General features: G+C 39.9%; 1 protein-coding gene across 1 annotated transcript; it reads right to left on the reverse strand.

The window, feature by feature from the left end:
• Positions 1-14235: 14235 nt before the first annotated feature.
• On the reverse strand, positions 14236-16718 carry LOC110920954 (ubiquitin-conjugating enzyme E2-23 kDa). Its single transcript, XM_022165202.2, has 6 exons — positions 16558-16718; positions 16359-16438; positions 15458-15572; positions 15282-15334; positions 15021-15149; positions 14236-14645 (listed from the first exon to the last, which is right to left on the reverse strand). Exons 1-6 carry the CDS (start codon positions 16599-16601, stop codon positions 14512-14514), a joined length of 555 nt encoding a protein of 184 aa, XP_022020894.1. The 5' UTR covers positions 16602-16718; the 3' UTR covers positions 14236-14511.
• Positions 16719-17616: the final 898 nt, after the last annotated feature.

Below are 17616 nucleotides of genomic sequence, written 5' to 3' on the forward strand. Positions count from 1 at the left end.
GCATGCAGATAAGCGGGGCGGTTGATCAGCTCCGAGTGTCGGGATTCTGTCACGGGGTACGGAACAATCAGTTGGTGGAAAAACTTCACGAAGATCTCCCAAAAACCATGGAGACACTCATGGAAAGGGCTCGAGCTTTTGTTCGAGGGAAGAGTGCTTGCGGCCAACCGAATGAAACAACTGCCAGGAATTCCAAAGCACGAACCACATCATGGAGACGGAACGCATCACCGCCAAAAGATAGGAACAATAACTGGAACAGAAACCGTGGCCCGTATCAAAAGTCCGATCGAAGCAGTTTTCGGACAGGAAACGTACGATTCAACAGTTTCTCCGAGTTAACAAAGTCGCCAAGCGAAATCCTCAGCACGGAAACTACTCGTTTCCCTACGCCATCGAAGCAACGACCCACCTCGGATAAGCACTCCAAGAAATATTGTGAATATCACCGAGACAAAGGCCATACAACTGATGAATGTTGGGCTCTAAAGCAAGAAATCGAAAAGGCCGTTCGATCCGGTAAACTCTCACACCTTGTAAAAGAAGTAAAAGATGGAAAGAAGCCAGCAACAGCAGTTGATAATCCGAACACCAAGCCCGGAATCAATATGATCCGGTCAGCCGAACCAAGAGGGGTAAAGCGGTCGAACCAGCATATGGCGGCATGGATGCACCAACCAACGTACTTCCCTCCGGTCGATCCCGATGATGCCCGGGACGGACCGATTACAATTTCAGCTGTTGTCGCCGGACACCTGGTCCGACGAATTTATGTGGACGGAGGAAGCGCCTTTGAGATCATGTATATCCAATGTTTCCAACAGCTGAATCCCCAAACAAAAAGGAAGTTGATCGAGGTATCTACCCCTTTGATAAGTTTCTCAGGAGAGGTAGTCCGTCCGATAGGACAGATTACTCTCCCGACCACATTCAAAGACGGTAACAAGAGCAGAACAGTACCGCTAACTTTCTTGGTTGTTCGAACTCATTCTTCACACAACATAATACTTGGGCGACCCGGATTGCGAGCTCTCGGAGCAATCAGTTCGACAATACATGGAGCTATTAAATTCCCTACCGAGGCCGGAGTTGCCACTATCTGCTCAGAGTCGAATTCGTTTGTCGACGAAGTGAGACACGTAGCGGAAACGAACTCCAAAAATGTCCGAAGTACCTACGGAACTTTGGGCAATCAACCCGGATTTTCCCGAACAACAAGTAGCTATTGGTGCCCAGCTCCCAAAACGAACGAAGAAGCTTTTATGGGAGTTGTTAAGCAACTCGATAGACGTCTTCGCATGGAAGCACTCCGATATGCAGGGAGTCCCCAGATCTATGGCACAACATCACCTGAACGTAAAAGAATCAATCAAACCAATAGCACAAAGGAAAAGGCACATGGCGCCGGATCGAGCCAAAGCCATTGCAAAAGATGTTAAAAGCCTCCTAGACGCAGGAATCATTCGAGAGGTTCGGTATCAAACATGGGTATCAAACCCCGTTATGGTACGGAAGAAAGATAATTCATGGAGAATGTGCATCGATTTCACCGATTTAAACAGTGCGTGCCCGAAAGATTGTTTTCCTCTACCGGAGATTGATGAGAAGATTGACTCCGTCGCTACGTTCAGGTTAAAGTGTTTTTTGGATGCTTACAAGGGATATCATCAAATACAAATGGCGGTCGAAGATGAGGATAAGACGGCCTTTGTCACCAATGAAGGAGTGTATTGCTTTACTAAAATGCCGTTCGGTTTGAAAAACGCCGGTGCTACGTACCAGCGTCTGATGAACAAAGCTTTTAAGGATCAGATCGAGTGAAACGTAGAGGTATACTTTGATGACATCGTGATCAAAAGTCACGACGAGGTCGCCATGCTAGAAGACATACTCGAAACGTTTACCCGACTCCGAAGCATCAACATGAAGCTAAATCCAAAAAAATGTACGTTCGGGGTAGAGGAGGGTAAGTTTCTGGGAGTCATGGTCGGGTCGAAAGGCTTACGAGCCAACCCCGATAAGATTGATGTTGTTCTTACAATGAAGCCTCCGACGTCGGTTAAAGAAATTCAGTCCTTAAACGGACGATTGGCTGCTCTCCATCGGTTCTTGTCAAAAGCAGCAGACCGGTCGCTCCCGTTCATGGATGTTCTCAGAAAAAGCTTTTGATCGGAGTTCAAATGGACGGAAGAGGCCGCACGAGCTTTCAAAGAGCTTAAAACGTGTTTGGGCACCTTGCCAACTCTCACCGTACCGGAAGAAGATGAGGTATTAACGGTATACTTAGCCGCGTCGTTCGGAGCTATCAGTGCAGTGTTAGTCGCTCACCGTACTAGGAAACAAATCCCCATTTATCACGTAAGCCGAACGCTAAAAGATTACGAAACAAGATATTCAAACTTGGAAAAATTAGCCCTGGCTCTAGTCCATGCTTCAAGAAGACTTCGCCGATACTTTCAGGCCCATCCAATTGAGGTACGAACAGACCAAAGGATCCAACATGTTCTCCGACGACCTAAGGTCTCGGGTCGAATGGCAAAATGGGCGATTGAATTGGGCGCATTCAACATCACCTTTCGAACTAAAGGTCCGTTGAAAGGACAGGTAATAGCGGATTTCTTAGTCGAAATACCGGAAGATAAAGGAATGGAAGAGGTAGAAAAAGCTCCAGAAAAGCCGTGGTCCTTGTACACCGACGGAGCTTCCAGTGCCGAAGGAGCAGGAGCGGGCCTAATTCTCACCGATCCAGACGGAACGGATATAACGTATGCACTCCAGCTAGAATTCAAGAGTTCAAATAACGAAGCTGAGTACGAAGCCCTCTTAGCTGGCCTACGCCTAGCGCTGAGAGTCGGAGCAAAAAATGTCATAGCCCATGTGGATTCGGTGCTCGTTGCAAATCAGGTAAATGGAGAATATGAGGCGAGGGAAGCAAACATGGTCGAATATCTCGAACAGGTAAAGCAAGCAATGGCATCATTTGAAGCATGTAAGGCCGAACATATTCCCCGTAGCAAGAACAAGAAGGTTGATGCTCTGAGCAAGTTGGCATCGGTATCGTCTAGTCACTTAGCCAAGGAAGTGAGAGTGGAAGTTTTAACTACGCCTTCAATCGCAGCTCCGCAAGTAATGCAGGTCGAAGCACCATCGCAAACATGGATGACGCCAATAATTAACTATTTGGTGCATGACGTTTTGCCGACCGATAAAGCGGAAGCAAGAAAGATCCAAGTCAACTCTCTCCAGTATCAGATGCAGGAAGGAGGCTTATACCGAAAGACCTTTCTCAAACCACTGCTAAAGTGTCTGGACCCGGAGCAAGCTAGTTATATCATCAGGGAAATACACTACGGCATCTGTGGTATCCATGCCGGACCTAAGATGATTGTGACGAAAGTCAAAAACGCAGGGTATTACTGGCCCGGGATGCATGAAAGCGCCGTAAAAGAGCTCCAATAGTGTGACGAGTGCCAAAGGCACGCACCAATCAGCCTCCGAGCCAAGAACGAAATGATACCAGTAACCGCTGCATGGCCCTTCCAAAAGTGGGGCGTTGATATCGTCGGGCCTTTTCCAAGATCAAGCGGAAGCGCTCAATATCTGTTAGTCGCGGTGGATTATTTCACCAAATGGGTGGAAGCTCGACCATTTACAGTCATCTCCGGCTACAATGTGACACGTTTTTTTCTGGGAACAAATAGTATGCCGATTCGGTCTTCCACTCTACATCATAAGTGACAATGCAAAGCAGTTTGCAGAGAACCCATTCAAACGCTGGTGTGAAAATCTAAAAATTAACCAAGTCTTTTCCTCGGTTGCTCACCCTCAGGGTAACAGGCAGGTCGAACAGATAAATCGACGAATCGTCGATGGAATAAAGAGGAGGCTAGGTTACGAAGGAAAAGGCTGGGCGGACGAGTTGCCAAACGTTTTATGGGCGCACCGAACATTGCACAAAACAAGCAACGGAGAAACGCCGTTTAGTCTTACCTACGGCACCGAAGCAGTAATTCCCGCTGAGATCGGACTCCCAAACCAGAGGTGCAAAGATTGGAAGGAAAATGAACATGAACTCCGATCCAACCTTGACTTGTTGGAAGAGCGCCGGAACATCGCGGCTATCAAGGAAGCCCGATACAAGAAGAAGATTGAGAAATACTATAACGCCCGAGCTAAACTCTACAAATTCAAGGTCGGAGATTACTTGCTCCGAAACAACGATGCGAGCCGCGTCGAAGCTCCCGGCAAGCTAGCCCCAAAATGGGAGGGACCGTACCGAGTAAAAGAAGCTAGCGATAAGGGCTCGTATGTGTTAGAAAAGATTGATGGAACGCCAGTGCCCCGGACGTGGAACGGGGTGCATTTAAAGAAATGCTTCATGTGAGCGGCCTGCCACGGCTTAAGAAGATCGCTATCTTTTGTTTTTTATTTTCCAATTTCCGTATGTAATCCGGGAGGGTAATGCCCCGATATTTTTCTGTTCTCTTTGTAACCGGGAGGGTTTTTCCCCGGACCAACAACTTGCAAACTAATGAATAAAGCGATCTGTACTTTTATAAGTATAAAATAGCATATTTATAAGTTCGAACAATTTTTCAAAACGTGCACAAACGGTCCTCGACCCATGCCTCCCGCCAATCGAGAAGGCTCAAATAGTTTAAGAAATCATAAAATCTATTGAGCAAAACGGTCCGTACTTAAAACGGTCCGACTACAATCAATCAACTAAGAGCAAAGAAATCAAAGGATTTCCTATTAGGCTTCGGTCACCTGGTCGAACAGTTAAGTTTGGACGCAAACTAAAGACTAAGTAGCCAGGAGTGAACAACCAAGGACAAGGTCTGATTCCGTACAAAGCATGCCAGTTGAATATTTCAAGCAAAAGTTGTATTAGTTACATGCCAAAGAAAATAGTTGTTTAAAATTGTACGGTTACAATAGCAAACAAAAGCCAAAAGTTATATGGTAAGAAAGATCGAGTTTCAAGCTTCCAAGTCTTCTTTCACTATGGGAAGTTCACTTTGTTGCTTGATGACGGACAAAGGCTCGTCTACCAAATCAGCAACTTTCCCAAGTACGGAGATGTTGAAATCTTCGAAAGCTTTCACCGCAGCATTTAATTTGTCTTGAGCATCTCCATCATACCCTGGAACTTCCTCGAAGGATCGAGCAGGGCCCTTCGCGGCTTCAAAGCCATGCTTAATACCTTCGTTCGCTCCAACCGCATTAACACTATTCACCAAATCCGCAACAACTCTCTCCAATTCCGGGCTTTGATGCACCAGTTTAACAACCCACGCGACCCCATCTGTTAAGAACCATTGCTTGGTGAGTTTAAGCTCCGATAGCTGGGCATACGATTCAATCATATCACGCTCACACCGAACCAACATCCCTTTTGCCTCGTCGATCGTTGCTTTATGTGACTCGATCTCCCTGTCGCGAGCTCTCTCTAATTCGTCTTTAACTACAGAGAAACAAGATTCAATGAGCCGGAAAGGGAAGCAATAACAAATAAGTGGATTATGAACGTACCATCAACTAGGCGGTGATAATCAGCCAGAAGTTGATCGTGAGATGTCTGCATTTCCTTCAGTTCGGTCGCATGTTTCTTCTCCACGCCAGATAACTTTTTCTCCAAGTCAGCAAATTTTGACTTAAAAATTTCCAAATCTTGAAGAGCTCTATCTCGAGCCTCATAAGCGACCGCAGCCGAAGCTTGGGTCGATTTGTTAACCTCCTTTGCTTCTAAGTTTTGCTCTTTTAAACGATCAATCTGAGATCGAAGAGAGCTCAGTTCTTGTTTCGTCTTCGAGCGAACATTATCTTCCTTTTCCAAGCTGGTAATTTCGCGTCGGAGTTTGTTACAAGCTGATTCCGACTCGATCCAACGTTTATACGACTCCACCACCAATGAATTAGATTGGGCTTGGTTTATCATAAGGGCATTTCCAAGCTCCGGGCCACTCATCTTCCGATAATGAGAGTGCTCAACCGGAGTCCCCAAATGGAATAACGCCATTTTCGCCGACAAAGCATCCACTATCCGGTCCTTGTTCGTCAACGACCACTCCGGAACATACTTCTCCAATGCTCGGGTCGAATCCATATCCTCAATGCCGCCCAAACCTAACTCCCGTGATAAGAAAACAGCTTCAGTGTTAAACCATAAAGGGGACGAAGAGGCACTGTCCCCACCGTCAACAGGCTTGGGACTCGACCTTGACACATTAGAAGCAACCCCCGTGGTGAACTTACCCGAAGGAGAAGGTTCGATCTTCTTAGAATCGGAAGTAAGAACATCAGCAACAACCTTGGTGGCCCCTCCCCCGAAGGACAATGGACTCGATGGAATGTTTTTTGGATGGTCCCTTGGGGTACGACCCCCATGAAGATGAGCATTTAAGTTTTCTAACACGCCTCCAGCAGCAGAGAATCCAGTAACTTGGTCATCATCGTCATCCAGAGTAATAGTCTTAAAATCCGTCTTTGTCTTCTTTTGTCTAGGTTTCGGACCAGACTTAGACGGAGCCTTTTTCCTCTTCAAGCTAGTCTGAGGCTGCTCATCTTCATTCTCCTCCTCCTCATCAGCATCATCACCACCCTCCTTTAAATTTTCAGCACGTTCTTCTTCGTCTCCCATAGATAGGTGGATACCCTCATCTTCGATCACAAACTTGGAGCTGGATCCTTTCGACCCAATCGAACCAGTCCCCTTACCCTTACCACTGCCGGTCGCCGTCACAATTTGAGCCGGAGCGACGTTTGCTGTTTGTGCCGAAGGATTTGGGCCTGAACCCCCTTGACCGGCTAAACCTCCTTGATCATTCGGAACTTCCAGTTCTCGGATCTGATAAAGATTCTCCTGCACCACGTTTAAATACGGAGGGTCACCTTTCGGTGTCCTTGTGGCCCGATTCTCAAGCTCCTTGGAGTCGAAGGACTTCAATCTTAAAGCTTCCCTCAAACCCATAACTGCAAAAAAGTAAGCAAGTAGAATCCGAAGTCCGGTATAATAAAAGAAAAGATAAAAGTAGAAGTAAAATAATTATGCGAGTGACACGACGAGCATCATGTCAAAAGTAAAAGGCATGACTAACCCTCTCCGTTCCACCTAAGGGTAGGATACCACGCCAGCTCGGACCAAATCATGCTGATCCATCCCATAACAAGAATGTGTTCCGGATAACTTTGTATGCGACCTGCTTCCTTAATCAAGTTTGCATATAAGTCCCTATTAAATTCAAAGTCCTCAGGAAGAGAAGACGGGAGCTTCATCTTCTTGGTTCTCCAGACCATAAACTCCGGAACACACCGATCATCAACATAGAAAAATCGTTCTTTCCAGTCCTTTATGCTAGTGGTAATCCATGTATAGCAGCAGGAATTCTTATCTCTGACCTCAAAGGTGTACCAGTTGCCGGACCGATTCAATTTGTAAAAAGCCCGGAACACATCCAAGTCCGGGTCGGATCCCAAACCACGACAAGCCAGCTCAAAATGACACACCTTGGCAAGGCCGAAGGGGTTCATTTGAGAAATGTGAACCTCGTGGAACGTAAGAACTCCGATCAAGAACTTCGTCAGAGGGAGACGATAGTTATAATAATCGAATAAACGGGTGTAAACCCCTATTTTTCTCGGAGGAAACGGATAAATAGGTGTATCCTTTTTGGGGAGAACAGGGTGCAGAGATGCAGGGATTGCATATCTTTCAACATACCAAGCTAAACCATTTTTATTCAAAGCGTTAAAGCAACCGGACAGGTTGTTTTTCGTCACCATGTAAGGAAGAAACTAACCTGTTTTGCAGATCGCCTGTTTTCAGTGAAGAAGGAATGAAAAAGATGAAGAAGATGAAGAGTGGAAAGTGAAAAGCGAAAAGTAAAATCGGAAGATTATTTTCTCCCCCTTTTATAGGGATATAGAACCGACTTAAAACCGCCAATCAGACGGTGACACGTCATGACAGCTGACGCACACCAACCGTCACATCAGGCGGGAAACATAAAGTGACTGTCGGTTACCCAACTAAGGTCACCGCCTAGAAATTTAAAATTCAAAATTTTTTTACGAAACGGCAAATCAGAGACTTAGACCGCCAAAATTGTGTCGTCGTAGTTCGAAGCTGTTATCTAAGAAACACTACGATCTGGGGGGACTTGATGAGGATACGTCCCTGACCGGACCGAATCATCGTCATAAATAGAACCGAATCACGGCGCACTAAGGTCGGACCGGACCTTGCACCATAAGACGGATCGGACATATACGATGGTGCGACATAACTAACTGGGTCCCACCTCCATAACCGCCATGATAGCGACTGATCCGACTCTAACTAACTTGCCACATCAGCACACCCAAAAGCTATAAATACCCCGCCAAGACTTCCAGCAAGGAGTAATCACTACTTTCTCTCTCTAAACTCTCCTCTCTCTCTCTCTCTCCCTGACCTATTTTATCCTCGCAAATACTTATTCTCACGCCCGAGCTTGGTCACAGAGAGGCCCCCCTCCCTGTGACGAGGCTAACGGTGTGCTTTGTCTCTTGTGATCTTGCAGGTATCTTGTCGGGTCATCTGAAGCTCTACTCTGACCAGGTTGTATCAACTGGTTCTTGAGTCTTCAAGTCCAATACTCAAACTTTTTAAATCTGAGTTCCTGTGGTTTCACTTTTATTGACATTTTGGTCCAAAAATCAAATCACCTGTTACTTGGCTATTAAAATCTGGTTATTTTGTCTTTTTCTTTGGGGGAAAATGAATTTAATATAATTAATTTAATTAATAATATGTTATATTAAAATTAGATGGACCATTTTTGTCACACCCCGGTTTCCACGTGCATCACCGGTGGGCCCGGTGGGGGATTACCGTGACGTAGTTGGCAACATTATAGTCAAACCACATAATATTTAAATGCACAGCGGAAGCATAAAGATAAATATATTTCAACTATTGAATGTAATATCCAAATATCACAATCGTCGAAATATAATCCATAGGGGATCAAAATAAGATAGAAAATAATTGTTCAACAGATATTGGCATCCCAAGCTTGCGAGACTCTAACGATGCTAAGGAGTGGCCAGTCTATTACGAGTAGAACCTGCATTAATCTTTTTGGGGAAAATACGTCAGTTTACACTGGTAAATACATTCAACCGACACTTTTGTAAAATGTTTAATAAAAATTGATTTGAATGCACATGGCACAAACTCTTTATAACTTGGGATAATTTATAATTAAATCTTGTAAAAGAATTACATGTTAACTATGCGTTCGGTCGCCCGGGTCGTGCCGGGTTTAAGGTTAATAGACACGCCATAAAGCATAAAGCCGTGGCGGGAAAACCAACGGTTATACCTTTAATAATATAGACACATTACGGGTGCACGCCTACACCCGTGTGTCGGGGTCGTGGCCATTTCTTAAAATGATGCCAAGGATATCCGGGACATGGTCATTAAGCTCCCAAAGGCGTAAAGCCAACAAAACCAATTTTTAAACGGGTCACATTGAAATCACCCGACTACTAATGAGTTGGGGTCAATTGCCTTACCAAGCGGTACTTTAAATACCGTAACCCAAGCCCGTATAATGAAAATAAGTTAAAAGTATTTACCTGAGCAAGTATTATCCTTAATAAACAAATGCAAGTTTCTTTTACTGGTCTCCTATTCTGGGACAAAGGTTTAAACAACCTATTAGAATCCTAACGGGTCTTTAATTTAGCCTTAGCTTAGACCGGTAAGTTTCAAAGGATAATTACGGTTTAATCGGGTGAAAGGCGAAAACCGGGAATGGAATGTGGTTTGGACCCAACAAGTTTGAAGACTTGTTTTATATGGGTAATATAACCACACTCTGGATTTGAAGTAAAAACGATAAGGTTTGACCCGTTTCGGCTGGTTTATGTAAACTAGTTACATAAACCGAACCGTGCGCGCAAAAGGCGTAACGGGTAACCGTAAGAGTCCTACACAGGTTTCCTAAGTCATTATGCTTTAAAGAGGTTGTGGTATCAGTAGGATACCTTCCATAATGCCTGTAACGAGTTTTAATCCGATATATGCCCCGTAGGGGTATTTCGGTTATTTTAAAGATTATAAAAGAGGTTTCTGAGTTCTACAGGAAATCTGAGTTTTCCGAACAATTTACAAAGTCCAAAATACTCTATTTATTATTTAAAATCAGTAGCAACTGGAATCAGGTCAAAATACCTTGTAGAACTCAAGTTATGTCCAAAAAGGGTATATTCGGTATTTACCGAACCGATGCCATAACCGCAGGTTATGAGCAGACTAAAAATGATTAAAAATCTTTAAAAATCCCAAAATATTATTTTACATCAGTGTGTAAAAGGTTTGGTGTCGAAATTTGGGTTTAGATAGGCGTTATGCTAATTGCGCCGTTTAATTACTAAAGTTTCCGTAATTGCGCTATTTAGCATAACTCCTATTCTGGACCTCGGATTGAAATTTTAGGGACATGCTTAGAAATCAGTAACTAAGGTTATTGTCCTTTCACGTGTCCAAAATTCTCGTTTTTTTAGTGAAAAGGGCGTTACGGTCAACTTTTAAGCATTTAACGAAATTGTGCCAAAGACTCGGACAAACAACGAACCGGTCACAGAGGGTTATACCATCATGTAACCTGGTCCTAAGAGAGTCCTAAGGCATATCTAAAACATACCATAACGGGTCAGAACTGAAGTCAAAGCAAAAGTCAAAGTTTTGCGACTTTCGGTTCCGAACCGGGTCTAAACAGTAAATGGTCGGATCAAACAAGCTTAGACTAGTTAATATACTTATTATCATGTTATATGAGTGTTAAAACAGGTCACACGCTATCTACATTACTGATTATGCATAAAATCGCAAAATAGCATTCTGTTGACTTTTTCTAAGCAAGTTTGACTCGACATTCGGACTAGTTAGAGTGGGAATCAGAGGGTGCCCTTTTAGGGGCTTAAAGCCCACATGATTACCAACATTTAACTACCTTTGATTCGACAAACCACTGGACCATTTGTGATTTATCGTAAAGTCAATCGTTAATTACGACGGATTGACTTTTAAGCTATAATTATGTAAAAACTAAACCACAAAGGGTTAAGCACACTTACAGAAGCTTGGTACACGAATAGAGATGATAGAAGAGAGTTCTTGTGCTTCAGAAAGCTCCAGGAGTGAAGAATGAAGGTGTGGTTACAATGTGCACAACTTATGGCCTTTTATAGCACTCTTGGATGAATTAGATCATGACAACTAGGTCTATGATTGTGTCCAGATCATTTACAAGTGTATCCTAGTGCCTAGGAAGTGTTAGGAGTCGCCCATTTTCCCAAAAATATCTTGGTAAGTCGGTTTAACCGTTATAACAGCCAACAGCCAACTTACTGTCGCTGGGCACCCCTTACGGACCGTAAGGCAGGGCTCTTGCGGTCCGTAAGCCTTTGACAGAGAAAACGATTTACCCTTTCTCACCTTACGGACCGTAAGGCAGGACCCTTGCGGTCCGTAAGCCCTTGTCAGAGGCAAAAAAATAACCTTTCATGATTTGAATGGACAACTTGCAACGCATGATTTCTGGTTTAATTTTCAGCACAATGCCTTTAACCCATGCTTGTACCAGTTATGTCTACTCCATCATGTATCATTTGTTTGAATAATGGTAAAGATTCATGAATGAAGATTTAATATACATTATTTCCTTAGGATCCATACTTACAAATTTGGCATCCATCATTTTTAGATGTTTGTTAATCATGTTAGGGTCTTGGGATTTATAATGAAGTCGTTCAGAGGTATAAATTAACATGTCGTCATGTTCAAAAATCCTACCATACATCTTTAATTAGATCCGGGTTTACAATACTTTTGTCGTAAGTGACACGTGTCATTTATTTATTGGACATAAAATTTCGAGGTGTTACAATTTTGCCCCTAAAGAAAAAGGCAAAATAACCAGATTTTAATAGCCAAATAACAGGTGATTTGATTTTTGGACCAAAATGGCAATAAAAGTGAAACCACAGGGACCCGAATTTAAAAGGTTTGAGTTTTGGACTAAAATAGCAAAAGTGGCTAAATCTCAGTGACCAAAATGGCAGTTTACTCTTTATTTATTTTTAACAATTAGGATTCCCTCGTGCGTAACACGGTGGGAATTCGAACTGTATCAGTTAGGTTGGATATGGTACTAACACTTGCAATAGTAACCAAATGAAAAAAAAACTAAAAACATAAAGTCATAATATGCCAAAAGAATATTGGCACTTGTTTACATAGATCGAGAACCATAATAATTGAATACCGGTTTTGATAATAACGATATTGGTGTCAATGTTGTTCAGTCGTAACTTGTTTGGTTCGCCAAGATACTAGCACTCGTATAGCATACGACACAAAAATAATTTTTTTTGAACACAAATTTATACCAGAATGTCAAGTAAAAAAAAGTTAAAACGCAATTGGGTATTCAATTTTTTTAGTGAAAGTTAACAAACACAAATTATTAAAGAAAAATCAAATTAAAGGCGTACATAACCAATGTTGGTATCGCTTTCAACAATAGCGACCTACATACATTTAGTTTCGCAAGCTACGTATAGTTTTTAATAATATTAATCTTATAATTAAGTAAAATGTGAAAAATCTCGATTTCAAGTTTTTAGTTGTTTTCTTATAAACCTAACCCTCTATCTGTCTCTAGCCAATGTGAGGCTAACCTATTTGATAGAGACATATCCCTTAGAAAAGTCCAAGGTTCAAAAATTGGCAAATAAAGTACTTTAGAATAATCGGTGTAAAATAGAATATGGATAACATTTGTCGTTAAAAAAAAGTATATGCATCTCTTTTTTTTGGACCACAAATGGTACTCCCACTCAATTTTACCAATTATACCAAAACATTCCCCTTACTCGAATTTGAACCTTAGACCTCCCTTCTAAAGGGCAAGTTAAGTAGACTAGCCCCAACCAATGGAGTGGTGGTCCATTGACAAAAGCAAAACCTTTAAACACCTTGAAAGAGGAAAGTTTTTGGTTCAAGTCCCACAGGCGACAGAGAATAAAAGAAATTTGCCCCACAAAAAAAGTAGACTAACCCCACATTGACAAAAAAAAAATTTTCTATATATATAGGGTAGGGATCCTAAGAAAAGTCCACCCTATTTGAGAAACTTGAGAAGCAATCTGGACCACACATTTTCCCCAAGTAAAAAATGCAAAATAAAGTTAAAAAAATGCAATTTTTTTTGGAAAAATGAGAGCTTTTTCTTTAAGTTTTTTTTTAATTTTTTTTTTTTTTTTGGATTTATACACATGTGTATATTGTTAATCTTTTAACTATACATATGTGTATATTGTCAATTATACATGTTAAAAATTGAAAAATAAGTGTTATAAACCCTAAACCCTAAACCCTAATCCTAAACTCTAAAGCTAAACCCTAATTCTAAACCCTAAAGCTAAACCCTAATTCTAAACTCTAAAGTTAAACCCTAAAGCTAATGTTAAACCCAAAAGCTAAACCCTAATACTAAACCCAAAAGCTAAACCCTTATGCTAAACCCTAATGCTAAACCCTAAAGTTAAACCCTAAATACTAATGCTAAACTCTAAAGCTAATGCTAAACCCTAAATAACACTTGTTTTTCAATTTTAAACTTGTATATACATATATGTATATTTGACAATATACAAATATGTATAGTTAAAAGATTAACAATATATATACGTGTATAAATCCAAAAGAAAAATAAAAAAAAAACAAAACCTTAAAGAAAAGGCTCTGATTTAAAAAAAATGCATTTTTTACATTTTTTTGCTTAGGGAAAATGTGTGGTCCAGAATACTTCTCAATTTTTTCAATTAGCCTACTACTTCTCACATGATCCTTGTCCTATATATATATATATATATATATATAAAGAGAGAGAGGTTGTTCGACAACTTTCGAATGGATAAGTGCTAAACTAACAAAATGTCTGAACCATTAAGAGTCAGCGACAACTTCTAAATGGGTAAGTGCTAAACTAGCAAGAAGTCTGAACCATTAAGAGTCAGTATAATGCTTAACCATTCAGAGTCAAATATCTTACCAATTCATATAAGAGGCCTTTAACCATTTAGACTCAGTATAATGCTTAACCATTCAGAGGCAAATGTCAAATGTCAGAATCATTCAAACATCTACTCGCGAAACAAACAGTCTGAACCATTAAGTGCTGAACCATCAAGAGTCTCATTAACATATAAACAATCAGTTTCTTTGAGACATACATACAGTCATGAAGCAAATAAACCATTAAAGTACAAGAACAGAAGCAGATGAATTTATGTACACGAGATGAAATACACAGAGGGATCAGGACTTTCTTTTTCATCCTTTCCCATACAAATGGTCTTTTTTTTTAAGTCAACAAGACACAATTACAATTACAATAACTAAAACATAATGTACAAACATCGAAAAGCATAAACAACGATCAATTGGTCCAATTACGGGTCCACCGGGCCCGCTGCCATGTCATCATCTCCCGAGTCATACTCGTCTTCACTCAGCTCCTCATCGCTCGATTTCTCTTCTGGAAGGCCACCCACATCCTCTGCTTTCGCGTACTTCTCGCAATACTCTGTTCAATGAACCAATGTACAACTTTCAGTCAGCATTTGACTTTTTTAAGTCAACCCGATCAATCTTCGGCTTAAAAATGTCACTTGACTATAAGTTAACATTAGAGAACAAAAGATCATATTAAACTCTATAAAAGATAGTATGCAAAAATATATCATTGGTTTGAATAAGTTGTAAGATTCACATCCAACTTGAAAGTCAAAAACATTAACTTTGACCTATAAAGTTAAAAACACAAGATTAAATGTTACAGAAGCAACCACTTCACAAAATGCAAATGATGACAAATTCTGCTATTGCAATTATGACCTCACGTGTGAAACGTGCTTAAAGATAAAAAAGAAAACCGTTACAAAACTACGCAAAATCATACCTTTAACTCGTTGTTCATAAGAAGTTTTATCACGCATCAAAAGAGCCGCAGCCTCACCATTCAATGGATCTGAAGCGTTTGGATACAACAGAAGTTGTGGAAGGAACACCTCAAATACATTCACCAAGTCTGTAAAGATACAACACCGTTAGATATCCGTTAAATGACTAAAATACCCTTCAACAACGACAAGTATAAAAAAGTATAAAAATCTTGTCAATCTAATTTGTGAATTGAGAACTTCAGGCATGCTGCAATTACCGAACATGGGGCTCCATGTCTGATTAATCACATCCAAGCAAACCGAACCCGACCTGAAAATTAAGTTACATGCGTAAATAGTGATCATCATGAACAATCATACCGTTACCTAAACAAGATCATGGATTCTTTGAATCAAACGAGCGTAAGATAACATGACACATGTCCACACTCACATTTCATCGACATTTGGATGGTAAATTTTGTTAACGAAGCCAATCGATGGAGATTTGTAAGGATAAGCATCTGGAAGCTCAACCCTTAGCTTCCACACACCTCCATGGTATGGACCTGCATAATTTACGATCAAATTTAAAAAAAAAAAAGTTAATAAAAAGATTAAAACTTTTCACACAATTTCAACATCAATATTTCCCTTTTCCTCTAAATCTAGTATCACAATCCAATTTGAGATCTTGATATGTTTTGTTTGACCAAAAAGGTCAAAAGTCACATCTGATTTACAAAATATGAGGTCCAGACCAATAAACATTGCCCAAATTTAAATAAAGTTATAAACTTTTCTCCCAAATACTCGAATCGAAGATCAAAATCCTACCCGAACCTTCTCATATTTCTATCTAATATTCAAGAAACACCCACAAAACCTAACATCATATAAAGAAGAACCCTATTTAAAATTTTGAAAAAGAAAGTCAAAATCTGGTATAATCCCACAAACCCTAACTTCAAATAAAGAAGAACCCTGTTAAAAAACATAGAAAAAAAAGTCAAAATCTGGTATAATCATCAGTTAAATCTAGATAAAATCAAGAATACCCACAAATCCAAACATCAAATAAAGAAGAACCCTGATTACAAAAAAAAAAAAAAAAAAAAAAAAAAAAGAAGAAGAAGTCAAAATCTAGGAATAACCTTTAGCAAAAATCAAGAATACCCACATATCCTAACATCAAATAAAGATAAATCCAGTAAAAAATTAAAGTCAACACCATTCATATCAGTTATAGCCACAAACCATAATATATATTTATATAAAAAGAATATTTTTTTATTTTTTTAAAGTACATGTGAAAATGAAGAACACAATAATCAAGATAAGTCTAGAGGACATACTTTCAGCAGGTCCATGAAAATGCACATAAAACTCTTGCATCCCATCATTGATCATCTCCACTTTGTAATCACTCATCATCCTAAGTTCATGATGAAAAAATAATATTAAGAAAATATATTCAAGATAAGATTAAAAAATAAAAAATTGGGTATTCGTGAGTAAATTTTAAACTAAAAAAGATGAAATTACTGAACTTACAACTTCATCAAATCCATCTCTCTGCGTTTGCTTGGAGAAGACATTTTTTGTGCGTGTTTTTGTGGGTGAATCTGTGCGTGTTCGTCGGTGAGAGATAAGAAAGAGAGAGAGGGGAGTTAATTATGGAAATAAAATGGATTTGGACAAGAGTTGTAGAAACAGGGGACACCCCTTTACTACAATAGATATTTTAATTTTTTATATAAATGATAATGATAAGCTTTAATTAATTTATATGATAAACTTGATTTAAGAATGCTAAAAAGAATCTATATAAAAACTATTAGTTTTTTAAATATAAGAATGCTAGAAAGAATCTAGAGTTAGTCTATGTGGTTTGAGTTATTTTACTAGTTTAGTTTAAAAGTTTGAAACATTGTCATTTTAGTCCAAATAGTTTCAAACGTTGTCATTTTAGTCCATTTGGTTAACTCCATCCTTTTATTCTATTAACTAGAAGGGCATTTCGATCATTTTATATGTAATTCTGTTAACTATAAGGAAAATTTGACCATATAAAACGATCGAATTACCCTTCTAGCTGACAGAAAAAATGGACGGAATTAACCCAGTGGACTGTCACAACCCCTGACCCCGCCCTAGGAGAAGGAGCCGTGAACCAGTCGAGTGGTACCCGTGTTAAATACGCAGCGGAAAAATTTCATAGGATCGTAGTTAAGAAATAATTTCAGAATTTGTAAAACACCAGAATTTTATATTTAAACAAATGGGCTAAAACTCATATTTCATTTATAATGTATTTATAAGGATAAATCCTTTTGCTGAAAACATAAATTTCTTCTTTTTATTTATGTAACTTATAGCCGCTTTTATTTAAGTCTTCAGTTACCTGAAATGCGTTTTAAAAATATTTTATCAACAAGAAATACTGGCTAGTTCATTCTATCTTATAAAAGACACATTGTTATAACTTTACAGTATTAATGGTAATTACAATGTTTTTATCTAATAAAACTCCAAGTATTTGTCACTCGACGGATCTATGACTATGGTCATATCACACATTGGCTAACCCATTGTCCAATTGTGAAGATTATC

The sequence above is a fragment of the Helianthus annuus genome, chromosome 17 (genome assembly GCF_002127325.2).
Source record: "Helianthus annuus cultivar XRQ/B chromosome 17, HanXRQr2.0-SUNRISE, whole genome shotgun sequence".
In the NCBI taxonomy this organism is placed as follows: Eukaryota; Viridiplantae; Streptophyta; class Magnoliopsida; order Asterales; family Asteraceae; genus Helianthus; species Helianthus annuus.

Coding starts and splice junctions, on each gene's coding strand:
- LOC110920954 (XM_022165202.2), bottom strand. CDS start 16,601: ATGTCTTCTCCAAGCAAACGCAGAGAGATGGATTTGATGAAGTT. Junction 15,150..15,281: donor GACATGGAGCCCCATGTTCG/GTAATTGCAGCA, acceptor GTATCTTTACAG/ACTTGGTGAATGTATTTGAG. Junction 14,646..15,020: donor TTATGAACAACGAGTTAAAG/GTATGATTTTGC, acceptor TTCATTGAACAG/AGTATTGCGAGAAGTACGCG.